Raw genomic sequence first — 13,744 nt, forward strand, 5'->3', positions numbered from 1 at the left:
TTCCTGTTGTGTTGTTGAGCACCATTTTGCTCTTGGCTCGAGCATCAAAGTTAAATGGCGACACTGGGGTGAGTGGTACACCGGGTCTCTGCTTCTGTAGTAGAAGTTATATGCTTGGAAGACTATTGCTATCACTTCTTAGCTTAATACTTGTGCTTCCTTAATGCCAACCGTGTTGAACACTATGGTGGCTAAGTAACTTCATTATACCTGCACTAACATGTAAACCAACATTAAATGTTCTATGCGGACCCTGAAGTGCATGCTACAGTCAGACGAGGCAGAATGATGCTATTCATTGGAACAATCATTTGGTACACTGCCCCTTGTCACAATGCATCCTCCACCATCTGCCTTCTTATGTGTATGCCACTATAACATTACACATTGAAAGCACATTCATTAAGTACAAAAATATGGACTGAGCTGACATGCTTGCCTCAGGAGTGTATGCTGCAATTTAGACACACACAAAGTGTTCTACCAGATTCCAATATTTCATAAATAATGAAGTCCAGAAACTTCCAGAAATCACAAACATGAAATGATAAATGACTGCAGGGGGGCAGGAATCAAACTAGTGGCCTGAGCATGACCAGCCAGCAAATATAATCACTACACCAGGGTGGATGACAAACGACATATGGTAATATTGTCTTAAACATTTTTTATGATCACACTACACTAAATGTGTAGTTCAGAAACTTAAATTTTCGTTCATTTTTTCCTATTAAAAATAAAATATTCAACTCGAATAACCTCTTCAGTTTAACTGAATCTACACCTGTGACTGAAAATTTTGTAGCCCTGATGCTCATCACAAGTCTTCAGATACAAATGATTTCTTCATGACTTCATAGCTGCCCTAATGATCTTAGTTCCAAGTTTAAACTGAAGAATTGTGTGCAAGTACATCCGGTAAATACCATAAAGAAGACAATGACACACCAAGAGTACATACAATAATGAACCAAAAGGTTCTGACCAGCTGCTTAATAGGGTGTTGGTTCACCCTTGGAATGCAATACACCAGTGATTCAGCGGTACAAAAATCTGACAAGTCTTTGACAAGTTTCCCCCACAGGTATGTGCCACTAGATGTCTATGCACAGGTCACCCAACTCCCATAAATTATGGACCGGTGATTTCTGGTCATGGAGCTGGTGCCCAACAGTCTCCCAGACGAATTCCCCTGGATTCATATGCAAATCTGGCAGCTAAGACATCAACATGAATTCACTTCATGCTCTTCAGACCACTGTAGCCTGATTTTGCCCTTGTGACCAGAACAGTTGTATTGTTGGGAGATGCCATAGCCACTGGGGAAGACCTTGAGCATTAAGTGATACAGGTGGTCCACAATAATGTTTGTGAAGTCCACAGCTCTCATGGTATCTTTCATTATTATCACAGGTTCCCTGGGAGCCCTGGTGAATCTCCCCCATAGCATAATACCTCCACCACCTCTGGTTGGCACCTGTGACTCAGTGCAGTTTTCAAGTAGCAGTTCATCTGGATGATGGTATATCTGGACACAACCATCAAGGTCGTGTAAGAAATCTACACCTATATCGACACTCTGGAATCAACCGTATGGCGTGCTGCCGAGGGTACCCTGTACCACTACTAGTCATTTCCTTTCCTGTTCCACTCGTAAATAGAGCAAGGAAAAAACTACTATCTATATGTCTCCATATGACCCCTAATTTCTCTTATCTTCATGGTCCTCACTTGCAATTTATGTCAGCGGCAGTAGCGTGGTTCTGCAGTCAGCCTTTTCTGTTTCTTAATAATGTGCCTCGAAAAGAATGTTGCCTTCCCTCCAGGGCTTCTGATTTGAGTTCCTGAAGCCTGTCCGTAACAGCTGTATGTTGTTTGAACCTGCCAGTAACAAATCCAATAGCCTGCCTCTATTGTTTCAATGTCTTCCTTTAATCCAACCTTGTACGAATCCCAAACATTAGAGCAGTACTCAAGAATAGGTTACACTAGCACCCTATTTGCGGTCTCCTTTACAGATGAACCAAATATTTCTAGAATTATCTCAATAAGCCGAAGTGTGATTCCTCTGCCCAGGTGACACATTTCCACTGATCCATGGTCCAGTCTCTATGGCCCCATACCCATTATGTTGATGACATCATTGGGTCAACATGGGAGCACATACTGGTCATCTGCAGCAGAGGCAACTATTCAATCATGTGTGCTGAATGGTATGTTCCAAAACATATGTGCCTGCATTAATAATGGATCATTTGAATCCCAGATCTGTTACAGATTGCCACCTATCCTGTTTTACACAGTAGGTAAGTGTCTGACTTCCATGTTCTGTGATGAGTGGGATCATCCAATACCCTGCCACCTACTTTTGGTTTCACTGTCCTTCAACCTTTCCATGGACGCTCCTCACAGCAGAACAACTGCTGACCAGGTCTGGAGTTTCCATAATACTTGTTCCCAAGTACCAGGCATAACATTAAGCCCTTTATCAATGTGACTTACGCCACTGCAGTTCCCCCATTTGCAGGCCATATCGTCACTAGTATGGATCTCTGCTTCACTTTTCTTATCGATTCATGTGGCCACAATGCCACCAGGTGGCATTAGATCTCGCTAAGGGCAGTGGTCGTAATGTCTTGGCTGTACAGTGTATACTGTACCTAAAAAAGCTATTCAAAGTATTACGTAAAAAACAGGTACAGACAGTCAAGTTGTAGCAGTTCTACACAAACAAAAAAGATGCTTGGGTTACCTTTATTTTGGATCTGAACAGCTTTCTTTTGGGCTTCTTCTGATATGCCAGACCTTTCTGTAGGTCAATGATGAGATCACGTGTCAGAAGGCGCCATTCAGATTGATGACCAATACCATGGTAGGTGTGCTGATCCTAGAAAACACACACAGTTTTTTAATATGGAAGACCTGAAAGAAAGGTCTGTGTCTTTGATTTCAATTATGGTTAAATGCAGAGATCAATTATTCTAAATGATATTTACTATTCTGACAGATTAAAAGGGATGCAAAAATTCAAAGTGCAACAGCAGTTATTTGGAATCCTTCCATTCCACATTACACGTTATTATTTTTCTTACTGGAGGATAGCGCAGCAAAAGTTGTTGTGTTGAACTCTTGAGCTAGAAGAATGGGCTACCATGGTATCAACAATACAGAGAAGTAGAATGTTACATTTGCTCAGTGTTGTGTTTAGTCCCTCTGTGTCAGTACTGCAATGTGTTAAATAAATACTAACAATATAATCTGTTTTGGGTATCAGTTGATACTACTTCTATTTTTATTGTGACAGCTACAGCTTCCAATTCACAGTGTTCGTTTACCTGAGGCACGAAACTAAAATAACTGTAAACACTTATGATAAAATAAAAAGTATATAGACTGAGTTTTTGCACTCAGATTACTGCTTTACATAAGTAAGGCTCACAGGGGGACCCTCCATATTGTAAATCATGGATTTTGATGTGCTTCACATATTTTGTAGAGGCACTTACCCTGAGTATCTGACTATCTGGTTTTTTAGCAAAGGGTCTTGGTTTTTAAGAAAAGCGATTTTGAATTTCATTGTGTGATTTGCATACCTATAACATAAGATGTATTCTGAGGAAGTCAGCGTAGCGCAGTGGGAAAGGTTAACGGCTACCGCTCTGGAGGTATCGTGTTCAAATCCTGCTTGTGCAATTTTTTTTCCCCCAAAATCGACGTAGTTTTCAATTTTATTTCCAAGAATATCAGCAAACAGTGTAAGGTGTGCGAAATTATAAGATTATAAAGATATATTCAGTTGTTAATTTTTTCTGTCATGTTGTTGTTGTGGTATTCAGTCCTGAGACTGGTTTGATGCAGCTCTCCATGCTAATCTATCCTGTGCAAGCTGCTTCATCTCCCAGTACCTACTGCAACCTACATCCTTCTGAATCTGCTTAGTGTATTCATCTCTTGGTCTCCCTCTACGATTTTTACCCTTCACGCTGCCCTCCAATACTAATTGGTGATCCCTCGATGTCTCAGAACATGTCCTACCAACCGATCCCTTCTTCTAGTCAAGTTGTGCCACATACTTCTCCTCTCCCCAATCCTATTCAATACCACCTCATTAGTTATGTGATCTACCCACCTAATCTTCAACATTCTTCTGTAGCAACACATTTCGAAAGCTTCTATTCTCTTCTTGTCCAAACTATTTAGTGTCCACGTTTCACTTCCATAAATGGCTACACTCCATACAAATACTTTCAGAAACCACTTCCTGACACTTAAATCTATGCTCGATGTTAACAAATTCCTCTTCTTCAGAAACGCTTTCCTTGCCATTGCCAGTCTACATTTTATATCCTCTCTACTTCGACCATCATCACTTATTTTGCTCCCCAAATAGCAAAACTCCTTTACTACTTTAAGTGTCTCATTTCCTAATCTACTTCCCTCAGCATCACCCGATTTAATTTGACTACATTCCATTATCCTCGTTTTGCTTTTGTTGATGTTCATCTTATATCCTCCCTTCAAGACACTATCCACTCCGTTCAACTGCTCTTCCAAGTCCTTTGCTGTCTCTGACAGAATTACAATGTCATCGGCGAACCTCAAAGTTTTTATTTCTTCTCCATGGATTTTAATTCCTACTCCAAAATTTTCTTTTGTTTCCTTCACTGATTGCTCAATATGCAGATTGAATAACATTGGGGAGAGGCTACAACCCTGTCTCACTCCCTTCCCAACCACTGCTTCCCTTTCATGCCCCTCGACTCTTATAACTGCCATCTGGTTTCTGTACAAATTGTAAATAGACTTTCGCTCCCTGTATTTTACCCCTGCCACCTTTAGAATTTGAAAGAGAGTATTCCAGTCAACATTGTCAAAAGCTTTCTCTAAGTCTACAAATGCTAGAAACGTAGGTTTGCCTTTCCTTAATCTTTCTTCTAAGATAAGTCGTAAGATCAATATTGCCTCACGTGTTCCAATATTTCTACGGAATCCAAACTGATCTTCCCCGAGGTCCGCTTCTACCAGTTTTTCCATTCGTCTGTAAATAATTCGCGTTAGTATTTTGCAGCTGTGACTTATTAAACTGATAGTTCGGTAATTTTCAAATCTGTCAACACCTGCTTTCTTTGGGATTATTATATTCTTCTTGAAGTCTGAGGGTATTCGCCTGTCTCGTACATCTTGCTCACCAGATGGTAGAGTTTTGTCAGGACTGGCTTTCCCACGGCCGTCAGTAGTTCCAATGGAATGTTGTCTACTCCCGGGGCCTTGTTTCGACTCAGGTCTTTCAGTGCTCTGTCAAACTCTTCACGCAGTATCGTATCTCCCATTTCATCTTCATCTACATCCTCTTCCATTTCCATAATACTGTCCTCAAGTACATCGCCCTTGTATAGACCCTCTATATACTCCTTCCACCTTTCTGCTTTCTCCTCTTTGCTTAGAACTGGGTTTCCATCTGAGCTCTTGATATTCATACAAGTGGCTCTCTTTTCTCCAAAGGTCTCTTTAATTTTCCTGTAGGCTGTATCTATCTTACCCCTATTGAGATAAGCCTCTACATCCTTACATTTGTCCTCTACCCATCCCCTGCTTAGCCATTTTGCACTTCCTGTCGATCTCATTTTTGAGACGTTTGTATTCCTTTTGGCCTGCTTCATTTACTGCATTTTTATATTTTCTCCTTTCATCAATTAAATTCAATATTTCATCTGTTACCCAAGGATTTCTACTAGCCCTCGTCTTTTTACCTACTTGATCCTCTGCTGCCTTCACTACTTCATCCCTCAGAGCTACCCATTCGTCTTCTACTGTATTTCTTTCCCTCATTCCTGTCAATTGTTCCCTTATGCTCTCCCTGAAACTCTGTACAACCTCTGGTTTAGTCAATTTATCCAGGTCCCATCTCCTTAAATTCCCACCTTTTTGCAATTTCTTCAGTTTTAATCTACAGTTCATAACCAATAGATTAAGGTCAGAGTCCACATCTGCCCCTGGAAATGTCCTACAATTTAAAACCTGGTTCCTAAATCTCTGTCTTATCATTTTATAATCTATCTGATACCTTTTAGTATCTCCAGGATTCTTCCATGTATACTACCTTCTTATCCCTTCACCACCAGAATAATTTCTTTTATCTCATCATTCATTTCTTCAATTTCTTCGTCATCTGCAGAGCTAGTTGGCATATAAACTTGTACTACTGTAGTAGGCATGGGCTTCGTGTCTATCTTGGCCACAATAATGCGTTCACTATGCTTTTTGTAGTAGCTTACCTGCACTTCTATTTTTTTATTCATTATTACACCTACTCCTGCATTACCCCTATTTGATTTTGTATTTATAACCCTGTATTCACCTGACCAGAAGTCTTGTTCCTCCTGTCACCGAACTTCACTAATTCCCACTATATCTAACTTTAACCTATCCATTTCCCTTTTCAAATTTTCTAACCTACCTGCCTGATTAAGGGATCTGACATTCCACGCTCCGATCCGTAGAATGGCAGTTTTCTTTCTCCTGAACGACGTCCTCTTGAGTAGTCCCCGCCCGGAGATCCGAATGGAGGACTATTTTACCTCCGGAATATTTTACCCAAGAGGACACCATTATCATTTAACCATACAGTAAAGCTGCATGCCCTCGGGAAAAATTACGGCTGTAGTTTCCCCTTGCTTTCAGCCATTCGCAGTACCACAACAGCAAGGCCGTTTTGGTTAGTGTTACAAGGCCAGATCAGTCAATCATCCAGACTGTTGCTCCTGCAACTACTGAAAAGGCTGCTGCCCCTCTTCAGGAACCACACGTTTGTCTGGCCTCTCAACAGATACCCCTCCGTTGTGGTTGCACCTACGGTACGGCTATCTGTATCGTTGAGGCACGCAAGCCTCCCCACCAACGGCAAGGTCCATGGTTCATGGGGGGAGGTTTTCTGTCATACAATATTATAAAATCTTATTTTTCATCATCCACATTGCTTGATGTGCCAGATCAATATTGTGGGTGATACTTACCATAGAAACAACCGAAGCACAAATTTTCGCAGCACGACGCGCATTTTACGAAAGCAACCGTCTTTCAGGCATATGGTTTCATCATGAGCGATACTGGGAAACAATTCTTTTGCATTCAAGATTTCTCTTTCAACTGCTAATTTTGATATGAACCATGCGTACCTAATCATGCTTTCAAAATTAGGTGCCCTGAGTTGATGTAGGATTAGTGAATGTAATTTTATCGCATCTTCCCTAGAAGCGATCTCCCTATTGTCTTCCATCAAGTCGGGACCATTCTGAACAATTTTCGCGAAAATTTTCACCTGTTGGTAAAAATAAATATCGCAGGGCTGCCAATAAGGAGTGCACTTTGGTGGGACCACTTTTAGGGTGCAGGTACTCGCCTTCCTTTCATCAGTGAATATCGTATAAAGTTGAATCAGTTTGCCCTTCCCACAAATCGATAATGAACAAAAAAATTTTCTGTCCCACGTACGGAAGAATTACAGAACGCAAAAATTCTTCATATATAAGTTTCGTGAACTTCCCGCATTTCGCGCAGGACAAGACTACATTTCTGTATTTCCCAGTTAATTTGTCTACTCGTTTTTGAATGTTAGGATGAAACTCGTCTTGCAAACATAAAAAAACACATGGGAGCAGGATTCGAACGCGGTACCTCCTGCGCGGTAGTCGTGCACCTTAACCACTGCGCTGCACTGACTTGCTCGGGTTACATGTAATGTTACAGGCATACAAAGCACGCAAAGAACTTCAAAATCCTTTATCTCAAAACCCAAGGCCCAGCGCTAAAAAACCAGATCGCCTGGTACTCATGGCAAATACCTCTACAATATATTTGAAGCGCATCAAAATCCGTGATTTTAAGTGTGGAGGGTCAGATCCAGATTACTACGTTCCACGAGCAACGTGCTACAAATTGCACTGTGAGTTCATCCTTATGGATTGGTACAAAACTGACTTTTTTCTCATTCCTCAATACATTTTCGAGCTGTGGGTTAGTCCATGAGACATGCAAGGATAGTACAATTGGTAATTTGCTGCCAGTAAAAGGCAGTGACCTTCCAAGTCTCCAGCCTGCCATATGATTAATTCATCACGAAGTTTCAGCACTATAAGTCATCTTCAGTTTCCCTGTAACAAATATGCTAGAACTCACTGGTGGGTGTCCATGAGAGAGATTCATTGTGATATAGTTTATCAGTTTTTATGAGACAATGCATCATTTACAAAGTTGTGGAAAGTCCATGTTGTTCAGTACTTATTTAGATTTTTTTACTTTTTTGCGAAAAAAAAATAATCATGGTGTGAGCAGCAAAGAGGATTACTGAATGAGTACAGTAGTGAGAGCAGGGTTAAGAGAAATTCAAGAGAGTACTGCATAACAAAAATACTACCTTAAATACACACTTCTGTGTATTTTGAATTTCTCTTAACCCTGCTCTCACTACTGTACTCATTCAGTAATCCTCTTTGCTGCTCACACCATGATTTTTTTTTTCGCAAAAAAGTAAAAAAATCTAAATAAGTACTGAACAACATGGACTTTCCACAACTTTGTAAATGATGCATTGTCTCATAAAAACTGATAAACTATATCACAATGAATCTCTCTCATGGACACCCACCAGTGAGTTCTAGCATATTTGTTACAGGGAAACTGAAGATGACTTATAGTGCTGAAACTTCGTGATGAATTAATCATATGGCAGGCTGGAGACTTAGAAGGTCACTGCCTTTTACTGGCAGCAAATTACCAATTGTGAGTTGCACATGTTGAACACTAAAGTTGAATACCTTCGTAATGTGAGAAGAGTGACCCTTTTGGTGTGTTATGCAAAAACTGAGTTCAGATACAAAATATTCAGAGAACCTGTACATATGGAAAACGATGTAATAATAGTTATCGAGGGAAGAAAGGTATTTTGATTGAACAATTTACTACACTGTTGAGATGTGGTGTGATTAAAATTATTTCACTCAGTTTGAATGGCAGAACGAAAAATATTTGAGCCATAATGAAATGGATATGATTGTCACAGAGGCAATATGCTAGAGTGGAATGGGTTGTAGAAGTGAATTAAAACAGCACCAGGTTGTGCAAAGATAGTTGTAACGTGCCAAACTGTAAGAAAGATCAGTTCATGTAAACTGCTGGCCTTTTTTCCTTAAGGCAAAAAGGTAATTCCAGTTTACCAGCACATCTGCAAATCAGATCAAATTCACCCCATGATAAATCCACCATCACAAATTCGAACTATGGAATGGTAGAAGAGCTCCAATGAGTGGCTTTGAAAATAAAATTTAGTACTTCCATGTAACTCTAAGCCTTACGGTAATTTATAAAGAAAAGTCCGTTGGAAACATGCAACAGCACTTTACAGCACAAGACTTCCTTTTAGAGAGTTTATTGCTCTAAATGGGCAAATAAATCATAATTCTGCATTTGCCCATGGAATACAGCCAATTCAACCCTATTCAAATCACAACAGCGATCACTGTCAATGAAAACAGCTGACTGCAAGAGTAGTGGGATGCCAGGTACATGTGAAAACAAGTAAGGTTTTTATTTCTTGATTCATCATTCAGCACAAAAAATAAAAATAAAATAAAATAAAATAAAAATATTCCAGACAATTACTGCATTTTTTGCTGCAAATGCACTATGCATTTCACACTTGATTTTCTAACAACTGTTTGCATGTACAAGAGTCAAAATGATGTTTCACATTTTACTACTGCTTGAAAAGTAGATTTCTCACTGGCTTCAATGACGAACAATGAATCCTCCAGTGAAGCTGAAGGACATAGTACCACACATCACTCAAGAATAAACACTTACTATACATAACTACAGCAGCAGCACGCTGGTTTGAATACTACAACTGACTAAAAACTCGTATAGATATTTGTATGTGATGCACCAACTAAATATCAGCTTATATAGTGGTTTTCCTCATCACATATAAGGTCAACAGTGTATGTTTTCTGTAGCTCTATAAGGTTGACAGATGTTTAAAAAAAGCAGCTCACTTTCTAATAAATATTTACATCTAGATCAACCTCTTTGCAACCAACATATGATATTCATATACAAAATTAAAGTAGATACTTCAAAATCCTGGTGAAGTGTGATACAGCAATTTTCATCATATGACAAAATCAATGAAATAGATAATGTTTACAAGAGGGAATTTAGAGCAGCTCGATTTACAAATTTCAGAAAATATGTGGAACTTTACATCTAAGGGGTGGGAGGGGAGAGAGTGAGAAGTAAGGTTGATTCTGATCAAAGGTTCTGAGATGCAATCCCTGAAGAGTGGACATGGCACACTGTTGGTGGAGACTTTCTACCAAATAACCACAGTAGGTCATCTCAACAGGGATGTAGCCTTCATCTTTAGTGATGATGGTCAATTTGAGCCTGTTCTAACAAGGGAACCTCCCCATCGCACCCCCCTCACATTTAGTTACAAGTTGGTACAGTGGATAGGCCTTGAAAAACTGAACACAGATCAATCGAGAAAACAGGAAGAAGTTTTGTGGAATTATGAAAAAAATAAGCAAAATATACAAACTGAGTAGTCCATGTGCAAGATAGGCAACATCAAGGATAGTGTAAGCGCAGGAGCGCCGCGGTCCCGTGGTTAGCGTGAGCAGCTGCGGAACGAGAGGTCCTTGGTTCAAGTCTCCCTCGAGTGGAAAGTTTACTTTCTTTATTTTCGCAAAGTTATGATCCGTCCATTCGTTCATTGACGTCTCTTTTCACTGTAGTAAGTTTAGTGTCTGTGTTTTGCGACCGCACCGCAAAAACCGTGAGATTAGTAGACGAAAGGACGTGCCTCTGCAGTGGGAACCGAAAACATTTGATCGCAAGGTCATAGATCAACAGATTCCTCCACAGGAAAACATGTCTGATATATTCTATACGACAGTGGTGACGGCATGTGCGTCACATGACAGGGATATGTTGTAGACCCACCTAACTTGTACACTTGGCGAATGGGTAAAAAGATTCTTCTACCTTGCCCGATTTAGGTTTTCTTGTGGATATGATAATCACTCCCAAAAAAGTGATGATGGACAGATAATAATTGTCTGAAAATAAAAAATTAAACTTTTCATTCGTGGGAAGACTTGAACCGAGGACCTCTTGTTCTGCAGCTGCTCATGCTAACCACGGGACCACAGCACTCCTGTGCTTACATTATCCTTGATGTTGCCTATCTTGCACATGGACTACTCAGTTTGTATATTTTGCTTATTTTTTTCATAGTTCCGCACAACTTCTTCCTGTTTTCATGATTGATCTGTGTTCAGTTTTTCAAGGCCTATTTACTGTGCCCACTTATAACTAAATCTGAGGGGGGTGCGATGGGGAGGTTCCCTTGTAAGGACTTGGATGGCTGTTTCAGGCATTAACTAGTTCTTTTGTTACTAACATGGGCAAGTCAACTATAAACATTATTATTTGTCTCCATTATTCTTGTCTGACGTATTTCTTCATTAATTCATTCGACATCCATGAAAGTTTTTTTTTCCCATGCATGGATGAACAAAGAATTGTGTAATAATGAATGGGCATGTGAGCTGCCAAAGGTGCCAGAGCTCTGTAGTAAAAGTATTTAACGACACAATTCGAACTGTCAAAATTAGCTGACACTTAGAAGAAAAGCACCACCGGAAACAATTTGTACACAAGAACAAATTATGATGTCGGTAATTCATAATATAATCACATTTAAAGCCTGAATCACAAAATGAGTTTTGTGAGTGTATAAGTAAATAGCTAGCACATTCTCAAATACGTACATAACTCTGCACAAATCTCAAAGTAGTTTTCAAGTCAAAGACTTCTGGAGGGAAAAAAAAACACTACTCTACTGGCTTGATGTTCCAAATAGGGCTGTGTTATATACTCAGAATGTTCCTATTCCATGAAATTCTTTCGAGCTGTGGTCTTTGTCAAATTGTAAAATGATGAATCGATGTTTTGGGCACAGTTGTATGTGGCAGTTATCAGGTACGTTCCATTCATAAACATTTGCCTACAAAAGGCTATGGTTCAGTTATGAGTTCTGGCTCAGTGCACAATTTTATTGAATGACGAAACTCACGGTCCTAGAAGCCAGGGTGCGTATTGGTGTACAGTAGGGATGTGAAGTCACATAACTAGCTATTTAATACATTCAAAACAGTATTCATGGTATAGAAAGAGCTATCAATAAGAAACAATTTGTACCTTCTACTTAACATATCTCTCTTGTCTATCAGTCATTTTGTTTATATTTTTCATTACATTAGCAATCATCCATAAAAATTTGAAGGTATTCTTTCCATGCCAATTCTGAGTCCAGTGTACACCAAGATCTTCATCTAAACTGATCACTTTAAATAAGCAATTAAAAATTTGAGATTTTGAATCTCCTCTCCTCCCCCTCCCCCCCCCCTCCCCACCACCACCACCACCACCACCACCACCACCACCTAAACCCTCTGTGGACGGCAAATGTAGAGATACAGTAGTAGTCTTATTGTCACACCAGCTTAGGACTGTACGGGTACATTTTCTCTTTTCTGTCATGTTATGTACTACTATATCAGTACGATTGCTTCCATCTGTGATGGAATGGACTGCCATCTGTTGCAAACATCTGCAACCACTTGCATTTTTAGGAAGTCTTGCATACATTTGATCTATGGGAACTAAATCTAGTACTTGCATTTGTAATTTCTTATTTGGTGAGAATGATGCACTCTAAAGGTTTGATTGGCGATGAAATTAGAAAAATACTGCTAAATGAAGGCTCAGCTGTGGAATCTGGTAGTGATTTCAAAGACCATGAAGACTGCAAGGTACTACTAACAGAAAGTGAAGATTCATTGAGTAAGATTGAAATTATTCACCAACTGGGCCCTTCACAAGTGAGAAAGATGCAAAAGGTTGGAAAGAGGGAGTACCGATGGCTGACAGACGGCATGTTTATGTCTCAGAATTATGCTTTTTCTAATGATAATTCTGATGTGAATCCTCATTGTGGACTAAGTGATGATCCTAGTGAAAGTGAATGTTTTTAGCTTACATTTGACAGGCAATTGATAGGATATACTGCCAATGAAACTAACAGCTTCTACAAAGTATTTTTTGCAGTCTGCGTGCTGATGGCACACATACAAGAGAACAGAATTAAAGACTGTTGTTCTACTGACCCACTGACGGAAACACCTTTCTTTTCAAAAGTAATGCCTAATCACAGATTTCTGACAGTTCTTTGAATTGTATATTTTAGTAATGCATGCATTTTGGGAGACACAGAGAGCGAATAGGCTTTATAAATTACAGCATACTGTGAATTTTTTGACAGCAAAATTGAAGTCAATATTAAATGCATTCAGAGATTTATGCATTGACGAGTCTTTGATGCTGTGGAAAGGTAGCCATGTTTTTAAATAGTATATACCAAACAAAAGGCACAGGTTTGGGATAAAACTGTTTATATTGTGCAAAGTTGAAACTACATTTATTTTAGATATTACAGTGTACACAGAAAGAGGAACAGAAATTGAAGACACTTGTGGCCTTTGTGTTTCTTGCACTGTTGAAATCTTATCTCAACAAAGGACGGAGACACACACACACACACACACACACACACACACACACACACACACACACACACAAAATTGTTGAAACAGAAACGAACAACAGAGAAACATGCTAGAAAATC

The 13,744-nt window shown here is 39.5% G+C and overlaps 1 protein-coding gene across 1 annotated transcript in view; it reads right to left on the reverse strand.

Annotated features, from left to right (window-relative positions):
- LOC126253230 (D-glucuronyl C5-epimerase B) overlaps nucleotides 1-13,744 on the reverse strand; it is a 122,011-nt gene that overhangs the window by 49,129 nt on the left and 59,138 nt on the right. The window contains exon 7 of the mRNA XM_049954418.1: nucleotides 2,753-2,887. Within this exon, the coding sequence (XP_049810375.1) occupies nucleotides 2,753-2,887 (135 nt within the window). The remainder of the gene's footprint in view (nucleotides 1-2,752; nucleotides 2,888-13,744) is intronic.

Source organism: Schistocerca nitens, chromosome 4 (assembly GCF_023898315.1).
Source record: "Schistocerca nitens isolate TAMUIC-IGC-003100 chromosome 4, iqSchNite1.1, whole genome shotgun sequence".
NCBI classification, from domain to species: domain Eukaryota; kingdom Metazoa; phylum Arthropoda; class Insecta; order Orthoptera; family Acrididae; genus Schistocerca; species Schistocerca nitens.